Below are 15,034 nucleotides of genomic sequence, written 5' to 3' on the forward strand. Positions count from 1 at the left end.
TCAGAGATTCCAATAAATTAGGAATGTATTACAAATGCATACTGAGTGTCCAATTTCCTTCTGCATGGGTGAGGAGACACATTTGGAGAACAAACCTTTTATATTCCAATTGTGTATACACGGTTCAGATTACTTAATGGACTAGTAATTGGATCTTTACATTTTGAAAGACGGTTTCCTCAGAGTGCTTGCAACAATGAAACAAAATAACCAAATTTACTAATTGATCCCCAGAAAAAAAATTACAAACAAGATTCCACTTTTTGTGGTGTTGACTTTAACAGAAATTAGAATCAGATAACTTAACTGCAAATTATACCTTTAAAATGAGTATATTTCACTTCAAATAGTCAATAGAACAAAAGATACATCTTGCGCAACAATGCAGTTCCACAATATGCTATTCTCGATTCACAAATGTTTGGTCAGGACACTTAACTGACAGCAGCTTTCACCTTCAAATTTAATGGATATAATTATCATTGGCTTCTGAGTCAAAACAGTGTCAACAGAATTATTCTGAACAATTTTCATTAACTAAACATTACTCTGACTCAACTGATCTGATATACATTTGCCAAGGAAAAAAAAACAAATATTTTTTCTTAAACAACATTCCCCATACCCATCCACTGGAAAATCAATGGAGTTTTTTTTAAAAAAAGAGAATACGCATTTCATTCTGTAGATGCTTTCAACGTCTTTACCACGGAAACTATAAATCTTCCATTTGTTAAAGTGTATACATAGAAAAATTAAACCTATGGAGTGTAACAGCATAACAGAACAGCCCTAGTTTTAAGCATGTGTGGAGACAGGTAGAAAAGAGGAGATTCAAAGCTCTCGAAGAAACCCTTATCATAGAAGTTTTGGAAAAACACAAAGGATTATCTTGCTACGATGAACTTCCGACCACTTCCATGAACTGATGTGTAATTAAAAGAATAATGGCTTGGCAATAAGTGTTTAAATATCTGCATACCATATCAATAAAAAAGGACCAAGTGGTAAAGAAAACAAGCAGACAGGATTGATGCATAAAGTTAAGTGACTGACATTTGAGATGGAGTCTCTGGACTCAGAGAATGTGCAGGTACAGCTCCAGCAGCTTGTGTCCCTGACACACCTTAGTGACTTAAGTAGCTGCAATTTGTGCCACTAACCCAGGCATTTGAGAGGTTTGAACAGGACTCGATTAACCACAGAGCAGGTTAGCCATTAGTAAGAGCTTTAGATCACAGAAGTGCAGGACCAAGACCTGTCAAACATCATGTTAAACACAGATCATAGCACTTCAGAATTGAAGAGATGCAGGAACTTCTGTCATAGGGTTCCACCTTGTGAGCTTTGACCTGGGTCAGATGCACTCGCTAGTTTAAGTAGTAGGATATACAGGTTATACACAGTTTTGATCTAATCCAGTGCAGACTTCAGTTTAAAATGTTTTAGATTTGTAATGCAATTTATTCACTATGTACTAGAAGAAACTACAGCACGCATCAAACAAAATATAACCAAAGGTGTTCACAGGCAAGTGCCATTTTTAAATGAAAATATGAAACAGGACAGAAAGAGGCTATTTGACCTGTTGTGCAGTCTATTGGTGCTTGCAGAAGTATTTGTACATATCCTGCGAGCTGATAGTCCTAAATCTTACCCTATATTCAGTTAGCCGCAGAATTCCAGCATGTATGGGACAAAAGAGGTTTTGCAAGAGTCATTTCAAATATTCTATTTCTGAACTAATCAAACTCAAACAAAAACAGAAACTGCTGGAGAAACTGAGCAGGTCTGGCAGCATCTGTGGGAAGAGTACTTGTCGGGTATTTACTCTCCCCTCTGATCTTCCACTCTCTGATACTGAATGTTCAACAAAGATCTCAGCTTTATCCTCTCTGCCCCACTTCAATCAATTTCAGGCATGGCATGATGTTGAACTCGTCATCTGTCACATCTGCCTCTGTGCCTATTTCTTTGGACAGAGTCTCCCCCCCCCCACCCCCCGCCCTGCCCACCATCCCTTTGTTTCTGCCTGTTCCTGCCCAACAGAATCTATTTCTGACTATCTCTACTCAATTCTTTCTTTGTCCAGTCCCTCTTCACCTACATCCATAATTCTTCTCAAGCTTTGTCAGTTTCAAAATTTCCAGTTCGCAGCCACCTCTTCACCACAGATATGCAATCCTTTTACATGCCAGAATGGTCTCATGGCTCTCCAATTCTTTCTGAAAAGAAGGCCTGAACTTCCCTCATCTACCAGAACCCTTTCTGCCTGGCCAAGCTCAACCTTACTTTGAAAACCTTCTCCTTTAACTCCTCTCATTTTCTTCAGGTCAAAGATGTGGCCATGGGTACTGGCATGGGCCCCAGGTATTGCTGTCTCTTTGAGGAGTACATGGAAATTTTCCTTGTTCCAATCCACTAGAGTCCCTCCCACAGTTGTTTCTTTGGTATATCAACGACTTCATCGGTGTTGCTTCCTTCTCTAGTTCAGAACTGGGAACATTTATCGATTTTGCTTCCAATTTCCAGCCGCTCCCCCCTTCCTTTCCTTGACATCGATTTCAATTTCTGGGGATAAGCTGGCCACCAATATCTGACACCCAGTCACTTCAATTATACATTCTCAGACTCTGCATCCTGTACAGATTCCATTCCACTCTCCCAGTGTTTGTGTGTCTATTCCACTGTTTGGACAATGCCACCTTCTGCAGGGGGTCTTCAGGAACATCCAACTCTTTCCTCAACCGAGGATTCTCTGCTTCTGTGATTATTAGGGCCCTTAGCTATGTTCAACCCATTTCCCGTGCTTCTGCCCTCATCCTTCCCTTCCACAACAATCATTCAGTCCCCTGGACCTCATTTACTGGCCTCCACATGCAAAGAATTGTAAGCTGCCATTTCTGTCACCTCCAACAGGTTGCCACAATCAGCTACATATTCCTCTCCTCTCCCTTGTCAGCATTCCACAGGGACAGTTCCATCTGGGACACTCTTATCCACGCATCCTCCATTCCCAACATCGCCTCAGACTTCCACAGCACCTTCCCACGTAATTAAAGAAGTGGAATACCTGTCCATTTTCTTCCTCTCTCCTCACGATCCAATGCCCCAGAGATATCTTTCAGATAAAGCAGTTACCTGTACTTCATTCAATCTAGCTTACTGTATTCACTGTTCACAATGTGGTCTCCTCTCCACTGGGAAGACTAAACACAGACTGGGTGACCACTTTGCAGAACACCTACGCTCGGTCTGCAAAAATGACGCTGAACATCCAGTTGGCCTGCCACTTTAACACTCTACTGTGTTCCCACACCAATGTTTCTGTTGTAGGCCTGCTGTGGAGTATCAGCGAGTCTCAGCGCAAGCTCAAAAGAACAACATCTCATGAATTTATTTTGGAGACTGGCCCATCGTTGTATTTCTATCCACATATGGTGGTTGGCTGGGGACGGGCAAAATAATATGTAAACATGTTTAATTGCCAGTAATTAACTTGTCAATTATAGTCATTGGAGGTTTTTGCAGACTGTCTCATTTCACTGCAAAATTAAACAATGGATGAAGAACAAAACCAACCAACCTATTAAGAGCATTGACTGACTTGTATCGCATTTGTGAAATAATTTTTATCCCACATGGATATAGAAAGCTTAATTGCAGAACCCTGTTGCTGTTCCTCCTTCTGTACAGTGCCTGAAGCACATTTTCAGTCTTGATCAGTCCCTGGTTCACTACAACCCTGAGAAGGAGATTGCAGAATAGAAAAATGTCACAGGTCACATTCCTAGTATCTGAATAGCAAAACTGAATGCCAGTCTTCCTCCCAAGAGAACATATTGCAAACAATCAACGCTTGTGCTCAAATGTCTTCTTACAGTGTCAAGCACAGAGGAAGAATGGAATTGTTTAATTTAATACCCAACTAAGCATTGTGTGCTCATCATTCGGCTGGTATTATATAGCACTATTGTTTGGGAGGATGTAAAAATACTTCCTTGGGAAGCTTGCATTAATGAGTTCTGAAAATAGGATTAAAATCATGAGAATTTTGTTTTGAAATTCTCAAGCAAAGTGGTAAAAATAATCAGATTACTCGACTTCCAAAATTCCAAAGTAATTAGTTGCTTAATGGCGTGTTTGAAAAATTAAGAAAGCAAGGTGAGTAACTCTATTCTTCTTATTCAGATAGTATCCTGTATTATTTAATATTAGCTTATGCTATGATTTTACTATAGTACAAAATAAGGCAAGCAGGCACCAAGTCTAATAAAAGCAAAATATTGCCAATGCTGGAAATCTGAAATAATAACAAAGCGCTGGAGAAAATCAGCAGACCTATTTTGAGTTCAGTATGACTCTTCAAGAGTTGAAACATTAATTCTGTTTCGCTCTTCACAGCTGCTGCCAGACCTGCTGAGTTACAGTTTCAATAGCCAAGTCTACCTTGGCTAAAGTGCAGATTAAATTCCGGAGTGTTAACTACTTGCTAATCACCTAGCTAAATTGTTCCCTAATTCTCTATTAAGGTTACTAAATTTAAAAGCTGAACAGTGATCACCCTCCCATCTCTCTCCCAATAGCTGTGTTGCCTGGTCTCTTTTTTACTTGTTTGAAAGGCAAGTAGGAAACTAATGCAGTAATGTACCTTATTGAAAACATGGAGCATGCACAGGGCTACGTGAACAAGGCTCAACCTGTTTCATTTTGACAGGGGTGGCAGGAGGAGGAAATCACAGTTTGTTCCAACAATTCAACAAATATCCCAGCTTGGACCAGCAAATAATTATGTTAACTACATATTAACTGCTGGATGTAGGTTTGCTCACTGAGCTGGAAGGTTCGTTTTCAGACGTTTCATCACTCTACTAGGTAGCATCTTCAGTGAGTGTCCAAATGAAGCTTCCAGCTCAGTGAGCAAACCTACGTCCAGAACTTCAACCTGAGCTACAAATCTTCTCAAAACTCACTAATATATTAACTGCAATACCATATTGCATTAAAGATTAAACCAAATCCAAAAAATAACAAGTATGATTTAGTTATTGTACAATATCTAGTTTAAAAAAAATCCCACTGATTGTTCAAATTGAAAAAAATAGCGATGATTTCACCAAATTTGTGGTTCTTGGCTTTATTCCCGGGTCAAGTAATATCTTGCTGTTAGGTAATTAGTACATCATTACTTCGAAAGGAGCAGCAAAACAAAAACCCACATAAACGTACTTTAAGTAAACAAGTACAATAGCAGCCACCATTACAAAAGTACAATGGATTGTAATTTGCCTTTGCAGCATAGCTAACTCAATGCAGCTGTCAGCCATTATCAAATGGAACATAGAAAATAAAAAAAAACTTACTTTTAAATAGGACCTTTAACATAATGAAAGGACTCAAGGTCCTTCATGAGAGCATGATGTAACAAAATATGACACCAAGCCACGTTAGGAAATATAAATCAGCTGACCAAAAACTTCATCATAGCTTTGTTTCCTAAAGTAACTGTTCAGAAGTTGTCATTATATACCACTGGAAGAGATGGGTCTTGAACCTGGGCATCCTGGTGAAGTGGTAGGGACACTAACACTGTGTCACAAGAGCCAATGGTTGAAATTTAAAGACGTGTCTTTAAGGAGACAAGCTAAGCAGTGAGGTGGAGACATGTAGTAGGGAATTCCAAAGCTTGGGGCTTGGGCAACTGAAGGTATAGCCACCAAGAGTGGAATAATTGTGATTCAGAACATTGTATTTTATTTTCTAAAACACATGCACTTGTTGGAATATTGCACTATTCCAAGTTTATGAAGGAGCATCATATGGTAAGACACAATAAGCCATTACATTTTTTTGAATAAGATCTTCCACAGTCAGATGTACAAGAGGATACAATTTCCAAATATATAAATATTTAGTCTCCACCTCCAGCTTGTAGATAGTTCTAGATTTATTTTGAAAATATTTGCACTAAAAGTGAAACCCGAGGGCTGAAGGTATGAGGTCATGAGTGCTCCAAGTCTGCAAAATGTCTTACCAACATAACACACAAGGAACTTAGAATTCCACTCCAAAACTGTACTACATACTGCTGCTCCAGAGTTGAAGCTGAAGTGCCAATCATGAGTCCTGTAGTGGCAACGTCACAAGGGCCTGCATTCAGCAGTTAGATTTACCACAGACCCCAGAAAGACACTAAAATAACAGAATATTAAAAACATATCCAGTTCAGAATGTTCTCATTCCCTCAAAAGGTAAAAATGGCCGTCAAAATAACCGCTTCTTCAAACTTAAAAGCAGATGACTAAAAGCTTGTGTTTAAAACAAAAACAGATTAACTAACTTTGGGCAGACTAAGACATTGCTAAATGTACACAAGTACACTGCGCATGTCGGAATCTATGTACACGGTATTGCATAATGGAAAAAAAAACAAACATTCCAAACAAGCACCTTGACTATTAGCATCTCTCAAAATTCTAAAAAGAACACTTCTCTGAATAAAAAACTGTTTAAATGCAAATCAGCAACAACTTCACTGAGCCTGCTGGATATCTTTACAATTAAAATGTCTCCAATGGAGAACAATTGCCAGCACTACCTCAACGGCAACTGCTAGATTTTCACCTTGGGGACAGAAAGTGTAGGATCAGTGAAAGAAACTCCACAGGCAAGATTTTCAGTCAGTGGGCAGACTTAGGGTTAGGAAAGTGTTGAGACAGGTTGGTTACAGGGCTCGTGTCGGTTCGAAGACTTCAGGCCAATTTTATAAGAGGTTGTTAAGCCATCTAATATTCATCTTTCTATTTATCCCCTCATGACCCCTCAGATTGCACCTCATAACCCCATTCCACCTCAATGCTACTTATAGCTTCCATACCACCTTCATGACCCTTCAGTATCCACAATGGACAGATCCAGGAGTCACTTGGAGTTGAAACAATTAATGAATTTTTAAACAAACAATCTAAGACAGCTCTCACTGATACACCAAAATAAATTTCCATTCATGAAACCCATCAAAGATTTTAAATTCACTCAAGTGGTCAACCTGGTTCAAATGCGAACTTTTACACAGTGGCCACAAAGGTAGCGAATTCTTTTCGACTTCTTAAAATGATCAAACTGTGATCTCAGTCCTCTGCTACGATAACTGGTTTGGAGCTTTTCAAACTCAGCCAAGCATCTGTAATAGGCAGAGCATGTTGAAAGTACAACAATGAAGTCTTTTGAAACTGCAGGACCAGATAGTAATGTTGTTTTCTCTCAATTACATCAGAAGGCCAGTCAATTAATGCACTTCAGCAACGACTGTCTATTTTTGTCCAATGAACAGCTATTGCCAAGGTTTTTTTTTCATTTTATAGTACTGGGAATTTAAATAACTTTAGATTCTGACTGTATCCAACTTAATGAGCATTTACGTCACTGCCATAAATTCCTAACTCTTGACACCAAGTTAAGACACTTGGAATATTAAAAATGGAGTCTGTGTGAATACAGCATTAATAGAGAGTCATAGAGATGTACAGCATGGAAACAGACCCTTCGGTCCAACCTGTCCATGCCGACCAGATATCCCAACCCAATCTAGTCCCACATGTACGCACCTGGCCCACGTCCCTCCAAACCCTTCCTCTTCATATACCCATCCAGATGCCTTTTAAATGTTACAATTGTACCAGCCTCCACCACTTCCTCTGGGAGCTCATTCCATACACATACCACCCTCTGCATGATAAGGTTGCCCCTTTGGTCTCTTTTATATCTTTCCCATCTCACCCTAGACCTATGCCCTCTAGCTCTGGACTCCCCCAGTCCAGGGAAAAAACTTTGTCCATTTATTCTACCCATGCCCCTCACAAATTGTATAAATCTCTATAAGGTCACCCCTCATCCTCCGACGCTCCAGGTAAAACAGCCCCAGCCAATTCAACCTCTCCCTATAGCTCAAATCCTCCAACCCTCAACATCCTTGTAAATCTTTTCTGAACCCTTTCAGGTTTCACAACATTCTTCCGATAGGAAAGAGCCGAATTGCACACAATATTCCAACAGTGGTCTCACTAATGTCCTGTACAGCTGCAACATGACCTCCCAACTCCTGTACTCAATACTCTGATCAAGAAAGGAAGGCACACCAAATGCCTTCTTCACTATCCTATCTACCCGCGATTCTACTTTCAAGGAGTTATGAACCTGCATTTCAAGGTCTCTTTGTTCAGCAACACTCCCTAGGACCTTACCATTAAGTGCACCTCTTATGCTCACATCCAAATCATTTATATAAATGATGAAAAGTAGTGGACCCAGCACCGACCCTTGTGGCACTCCACTGGTCACATGCCTCCAGTCTGGAAAAAAAAACCTCCACCACCACACTCTTGTCTTTTACCTTTGAGCCAGTTCTGTATCCAAATGGCTAGGTCTCCCCGTATTTCATGAGATCTAACCTTACTACCAGTCTCCCATGGGAATCTTGTCAATCGCATTAATGAAGTCCATATAGATCACATCCATTGCTCTGCCCTCATCAGTCCTCTTTGCTACTTCTTCAAAAAAACTCAGTCAAGTTTGTGAGGCATGATTTTCCATGCACAAAGCCATGTTAACTATCCCGAATCATTCCTTGCCTTTCCAAATACATGTATATCCTGTCCCTCAGGAGTTCCTCCAACAACTTGCCCATCACTGACGTCAGGCTCACCGGTCTATAGTTCCCTGGCTTGTCCTTACCACCTTTCTTAAACAGTGGCACCACGTTAGCCAACTCTCAGTCTTGCGGCACCTCACCTGTGACTATTGATGATACAAATATCTCAGCAAGAGGCCCAACAATCACTTCCCTAACTTCCCACAGAGTTCTGTGGGAACTCCTGATCAGCTCCTGAGGATTTATTCACTTTTATGCGTTTCAAGACATCCAGCACTTCCTCCTCTGTAATATGGACATTTTTCAAGATGTCACCATCTATTTCCCTACATTCTATGTCTTTCATTTCCTTCTCCATAGTAAACACTGATGCAAAATACTCATTTAGTATCTCCCCCATCTCCTGGGGCTCCACACAAAGGCCACCTTGCTGATCTTTAAGGGGCCCTATTTTCTCCCTAGTTACCTTTTTGTCCTTAATGTATTTATAAAGTCCCTTTGGATTCTCCTTAACTCTATCCCTTTACCTGTCTGCCCCCAATCAGCTTTTGAAAGCTCTTGCCTAATACCGTCAAAATTAGCTTTCAACTAATTTAGAAGTCCAACTTTTAGATCTGGTCTATCCTTTTCCATCACTATTTTAAAACAAATCAAACCTTAAATGGCCCTGGTGAGTTGGTGTTTTCCTGCCTGCATGATCCACCCACACTCTTTTTCCTGCAAGCAGAAAGGGAATCTACCAGAAATCAGGAAGTGACCTCCATTAAAGCATCCACCCATTATTTTTAAAGATCATCAGAGATGAGGTTACTCTGTAATGATCTAGCCATCTGTGTTAATTGAAATCACCCATATTGCACCTAATAATTAGTCCAATTAAGGCAAATAATGATGAAAACAAAAAGAAATAACAATTTGTATGCCTTTTCTTAAAAATGCCAAGAATGTGGAACTTGCTGCTGCAAGAAGTGCTTTTAGTTGCACTGAAGGGGAAGTCAAATATGTACATGAATTAAGAGAAATAGAAGGATACGGGACAGAAAAACTTAGGCATAACACTGATCATGTAATGCATAAACATGGGCAAAGACAGATCACACCAACCAGTTTCCATTCTGTTAAAACCTAAAGCTCCTCATGGCCTTGTGAGTAAATATACAGTGTGTGGAATTTAGAACCACAGACCACCACAATCCTTCCATGTTATAACACTTTTGTTACAAAAAAGGCCACATTCTGTCCCAATTTGTCTCACATTAATTGTAGCATTCCAATTTCTAACCAGTGTTCAACACCCTTGTGTGCAAAGAATCAGTCAGCGATCTTGTTGTAAAGATATGTTTGATGAACAGCATTGCAGTTTGTCTCTGGCACTGTGTCAGTGTAATTTACCTTCACCTATAATTATAGATTTTGTAATATGCTCAGCTGTAGAGTCCTCTAAAATTGAATAGGCCATCGTTCACTGTTTTCTGTGAGCCACAGACAAGGACTGCAGGATGTGGAGGAAGGAAACAGGAAAAGGAATTTGCCATTCAACAACTGCTAATCGCTTAATTTTTGAAAATGTTTCATAGTGCCAAGATTTGATCAACAAGTTTTCCTGATGTTAAAACTAAAATCATCCCTTCCATTAAGCTCATACTCAATAAGAATGAAATATCATCAGCATACTTCAGCTGTTTTTTCTAGTTGATGCATATTGATTAACATGCTCCCACTATGGTTTTGATGGTTGAACCTAAAATCAACAAAAAAATCTCATTAGAATTTTAAAAAATGTTTATATATATAAAAAAAGATTTTCTTACAGCCAATTCTGCCCCCTTTTTAAGATGTGGTGCATACTTAGCATCCTGACAAAATCACACCAAACAGTGAATGTCTGAAGGGAAAGGGGGAACATTGTTTTTAATCACTTATAGTTTGAGTGAACTATTTTCCCAAAAAGAAAGAAAGAAATGGGTTGGAGAAGTTAGGAAAAAGAACATTTCAGACTCAGAGATATGACTGTTACATTAAGAACTGATTTTGCTTTAGTCATCTCTCGAGTCCCTTTTCCTAACTCTTTAATCCAATGCTGCCTCTCATTTTACTAGAATTCCTGATACTGATGTGTTTGAAAAACACAGTTTATGCCAATCTTCAATCAAGGCAGAAAAGATTGAATTTGATTTTTATACATAATCATCGTCATAGAAATTTTGAGAATTCATGTGGAGAAGAGCAGTTGATGTAAAAAAAATTCTTTGATTCTTCGGTTTTTACAGGAGTGAGGGTTTGGGAGTTGGTGTAGTCAAGTGGGAGTGGGTGGGTTTGAAATAGATAAAGCTTAAAGACAATATCCTACCGACTATTCCATAGAATGAGTGTAAACTACCCCTTTCTCCCCTGAATTAATTGACACCTCCTTTCCCTTATAAGGATAAATTTACATGACCCATAAAAATAGAGTGACGTTTGCATGTTGCCCGACCCAATCATATCCCTTCCACCCAGTGAGGGTAAAATGCAGACACACCAAACTACTCTGGAACTGGTGCCTCTTCCAGCATCTTATCCACAAGGACACACTGGTATCCCATAACTTGAAACAAAAGATCGCTCTCTGATATTTCCACACCACCCCCCCACCATGCAAACAGGGTACACCGATGAAAGCGAGCACTGAGCCAGACCAGTTTCCCTTCCCAAAAGGAGACCGGCCCTGGCATAGTGTCACTCTTCTAATTCTGACCCCTCACGTCTTCATCAACCTCTTGCCTCCTCCCATCCCCTTTCAGAAATGAAATCTGGTTCAGAGCCATATGCACCTCATCCACCTCTGAAGCTAAATCTCCTCCTGCGTTGCCCATTCCTCTTCCTCCAAATCCAGGCAAGTAGGAAAAGCACCAAAACAAAAGTTGGAATCAGAATATCTGAATAGAAAGGAGGTTCCGAAGCAGTACGATGCTGGCTTGCATACCATGAGACTGAGGAATGTTACATTTATTTTACTTGTAAAAATATCCTAAATAAAGATGGCTTTCTGGTGCCAGCCTTGAGTCGCCAGGTTTTTGAAACAGGTTACAGACTCCTCCAAGAATGAATCCATTTGAGAGTCCAGTTTGTGGTAAATAGCTGCAAACACCAGTTGATCAAATGAAAAGACATCACCAAATAAAGCTGGCTGTTTCACACACAAATATTATTAGTTCAGAGAAGACTGCACGGCTAGGTACATATTCAGGTTAAATTAGTACCCGGTCAGTTCTTTGAGAAAGAAGAAGAAATATCCATTTACTAAGATTTGGGAGAGATTTCACTGCACATACAGACTTCTCGAATGACAGAAACTGGCCTCCTTTTGAAGTTGCTGACGCTTCAATAGTCTGATTGTTTTGAAAGTAAATAAAGAGTATGTTCCCTCATCATTATCAAGGTAAATTTATGTACAAATACAGTATAGAAGACATGACGTTTCCCAGCATTTTCTTAAGGAACAATATATCAAATGATTCGGCTGAATGAATTTAGTTTTCAATGCCAACTCAACATTCTTTTCACGCTTCTCTCTTCATGTCATTACTCCATATTAAAACTAGTACACTGCAGAGTTAGATCCTCTGCAAAATTATGCTTTACGAAGTATGGAATAAATCATACAGGGCAGTGGATCACACAAGCCCTGTAAATATTGATGGCCTGCAAATGTACACTGGTTGCAGAATGAATCTAGTTTTCGTGGTGACACAAAGCATGCAATAATAGGAGGACCAGAGCTGATCCCTGGTCAGACTTGCTTGATAAGTCCTCGTAGTCAGGTGACTGTGTGGAGTTTGCACATTCTCCCCGTGTCTGCGTGGGTTTCCTCCGGGTGCTCCGGTTTCCTCCCACAGTCCAAAGATGTGCAGGTCAGGTGAATTGGCCATGCTAAATTGCCCGTGGTGTTAGGTAAAGCGGTAAATGTAGGGGAATTGGTGGGTTGCGCTTCGGCGGGTCGGTGTGGACTTGTTGGGCCGAAGGGCCTGTTTCCACACTAAGTAATCTAATCTAATCTAATCTCAAACAGAATTCCAAACTGAATTGCCAAAGTTCCCAGTGTCAGACAGGGATCTGGAAATAGCGAGTCAGAGATAGAGAGCAAGAGGGAAATAAAGACAAAAGAAATTAAAGAACAGGAAAGTAGAGGGAGAGAGAAAGAAAGAGATAATGAAAAACAAAGAGCTGCCCTCCTCAATTTTCGCTGACTTATTGCATAGTTAACGAGGCCTATGTCAAGTTCTGTAAAACAGATTGCCTTGCCAAGCTAGAGAAAGAAACATGGCAGCAGGTGGCAGCAATGTAAACCTGTGCTGTACCTGCGCCCTGTGAAGAGCTGCTCAGAATGCCGCAAGTAGCTCAGGGCAAATGATACATTTCTGAAAAAGGTTTTTAAAATCAGTGAATCAGTGAATCAACACAAGTTAAACGTCAGACAGTTCAGCAGAAAAAAAAATCACATTGTTGCTTCAAAGAATTCAACACTTCGACAAAAGCCCATTATTGTACCTGTGAAACACTGAAGAGTAATGCCAAAAACAAGATAAACAATGCTATTTTCTCACAATATTTAACAAAGATTTCAAAATAGAATCAGCCCCAAAAGACAATTTACTTTTAAATTGTACAAGATAGTTTTAAAAAGTTTCTTTCATTTTAACTAAAATAAACAAACAAGCAGATTACTTGGGTGGCACGGTGGCTCAGTGGTTAGCACTGCTGCCTCACAGTGCCAGGGACCCGGATTCAATTCCCGCCTCGGGCAACTGTCTGTGTGGAGTTTGCACATTCTCCCAGTGTCTGCCAGGGATTCCTCCAGGTGCTTCAGTTTCCTCCCACAGTCACAAAGACATGCAGGTTAGGTGAACTGGCCATGCTAAATTGCATTAGGTGCATTAGTCAGGGGTGAATGTTGCAGAATGGGTCTGGGTGGGTTGCTCTTCGGAGGGTCGGTGTGGACCTGTTGGGCCGAAGGGTCTGTTTCTACACTGTAGGTAATCTAATCTAATCTAAGTCATCTAATTACTACCACTATGGGATTTATCTTACCTAGACAAAATATTCAATTTAATTTAAAAGTAGCCATTAAATTTTTTAAAAATCAGAAGGTTTGCTTCTTTTAATATTGAAGCACTACCTGAAAGGTCAGTGAATCTAACAGTATAACAAAGTATATTCTAGCATCATCACTGTCAAGACCAAAGCAAGCCTAGTCGTTCTGCAATTTATAATATTTAATTCGATTGTATAACTGAAATACAGTTTTGAAATTGTAGGTTATTCATAAAGTATTCAGAATCTGAATTTTGAAATCTTTTTATGAACAGGGTTTTTTTTTAAACATTCTTTTGAATGTTTTAAGAGTCGTACCTATATTATCAATGGAAATTTTATAACCAATTAAATTCACAAACATAAAACCTCAGCAAGGATAAACCATGCATAACTCAGCCTTAGAAACTTCCTCAGGTTCAGCGATACAAGCACTCACATTAGCAACCAATGTGTGCTACATTCAGCAATGTGCCCAGTAGCTAATTAAAGAGAGCAACCTAGGGAGCGGGGATTTAACAGCAGTACACCATCATCTGAACTGAACATGCTAATAATTTTTTTTCATTAAACCCATCTAACAAGTAATCCATAGTATCGGCTGGTACATCGATTTAAGTCGCCCGACAATCATCCTTTAAAAGCAACATTGCAGCTGATTCCAACAGTTTACTTACAGGAGAGACTCGTTAGGCCAGAATCATCTTTAATGTGCAGTTCTTCAGCCTGAAGATTCACTAAAAACACACTTGGAAGATGAGACCAGATGCAAGTGAACATTATAATCAAAAGTCACTTCACTTCAAGCCCTCCCTCATGTGTTGCAATGAATAAATTATCCCTCTCCATCTCACATTAGTGGGATAATTAGTTTACCAAGACGCGCTTTTATGTCGGACAAGCTGTTGCTTGGCTTGACTAACTTCCCCAAATCTTGATGTTATCCATGGAAGATTTGAGAGTCTCTTGTGTGTCTAACAGAGGTTCGTCTTTCAACACTTTCCATGATGAAGACACACTGATCATGCTTTTTAAAAAAAACAATTCATGGGATGTGGGCGATGCTTTTGGGACCAGCAATTATTACCCATCCTTAGTTGCCTTTAAGAAGTTTGTGGCGAGCTGCCTTCTGGAACTCCTGCAGTACATTTGTTGTTGGTAGGCTCACAATGCTATTGCATAGTGAGTTCCAAGACTTTGACCCAGCAACACTGAAGGAAGGCAATATATTTCCAAGTCAGGATGTGAGTGGTTTGAAGGGGAACTCTCAGGTGGTGGCATTCCTTTGTCCTTCTTGCTGGCAATGGGTTT

At 39.8% G+C, this 15,034-nt stretch overlaps 1 protein-coding gene across 2 annotated transcripts in view; it reads right to left on the bottom strand.

The window, feature by feature from the left end:
- tsen15 (TSEN15 tRNA splicing endonuclease subunit) overlaps nt 1–15,034 on the bottom strand; it is a 63,570-nt gene that overhangs the window by 16,503 nt on the left and 32,033 nt on the right. Inside the window, exon 4 of one of the 2 annotated variants that reach the window (XM_072573533.1) lies at nt 10,325–10,391. The exons of the other annotated variant lie outside the window; for it this stretch is intronic. Within the exon in view, the coding sequence (XP_072429634.1) occupies nt 10,325–10,391 (67 nt within the window). The remainder of the gene's footprint in view (nt 1–10,324; nt 10,392–15,034) is intronic. 2 annotated transcript variants of the gene reach the window in all.

The sequence above is a fragment of the Chiloscyllium punctatum genome, chromosome 7 (genome assembly GCF_047496795.1).
Source record: "Chiloscyllium punctatum isolate Juve2018m chromosome 7, sChiPun1.3, whole genome shotgun sequence".
NCBI lineage: Eukaryota > Metazoa > Chordata > Chondrichthyes > Orectolobiformes > Hemiscylliidae > Chiloscyllium > Chiloscyllium punctatum.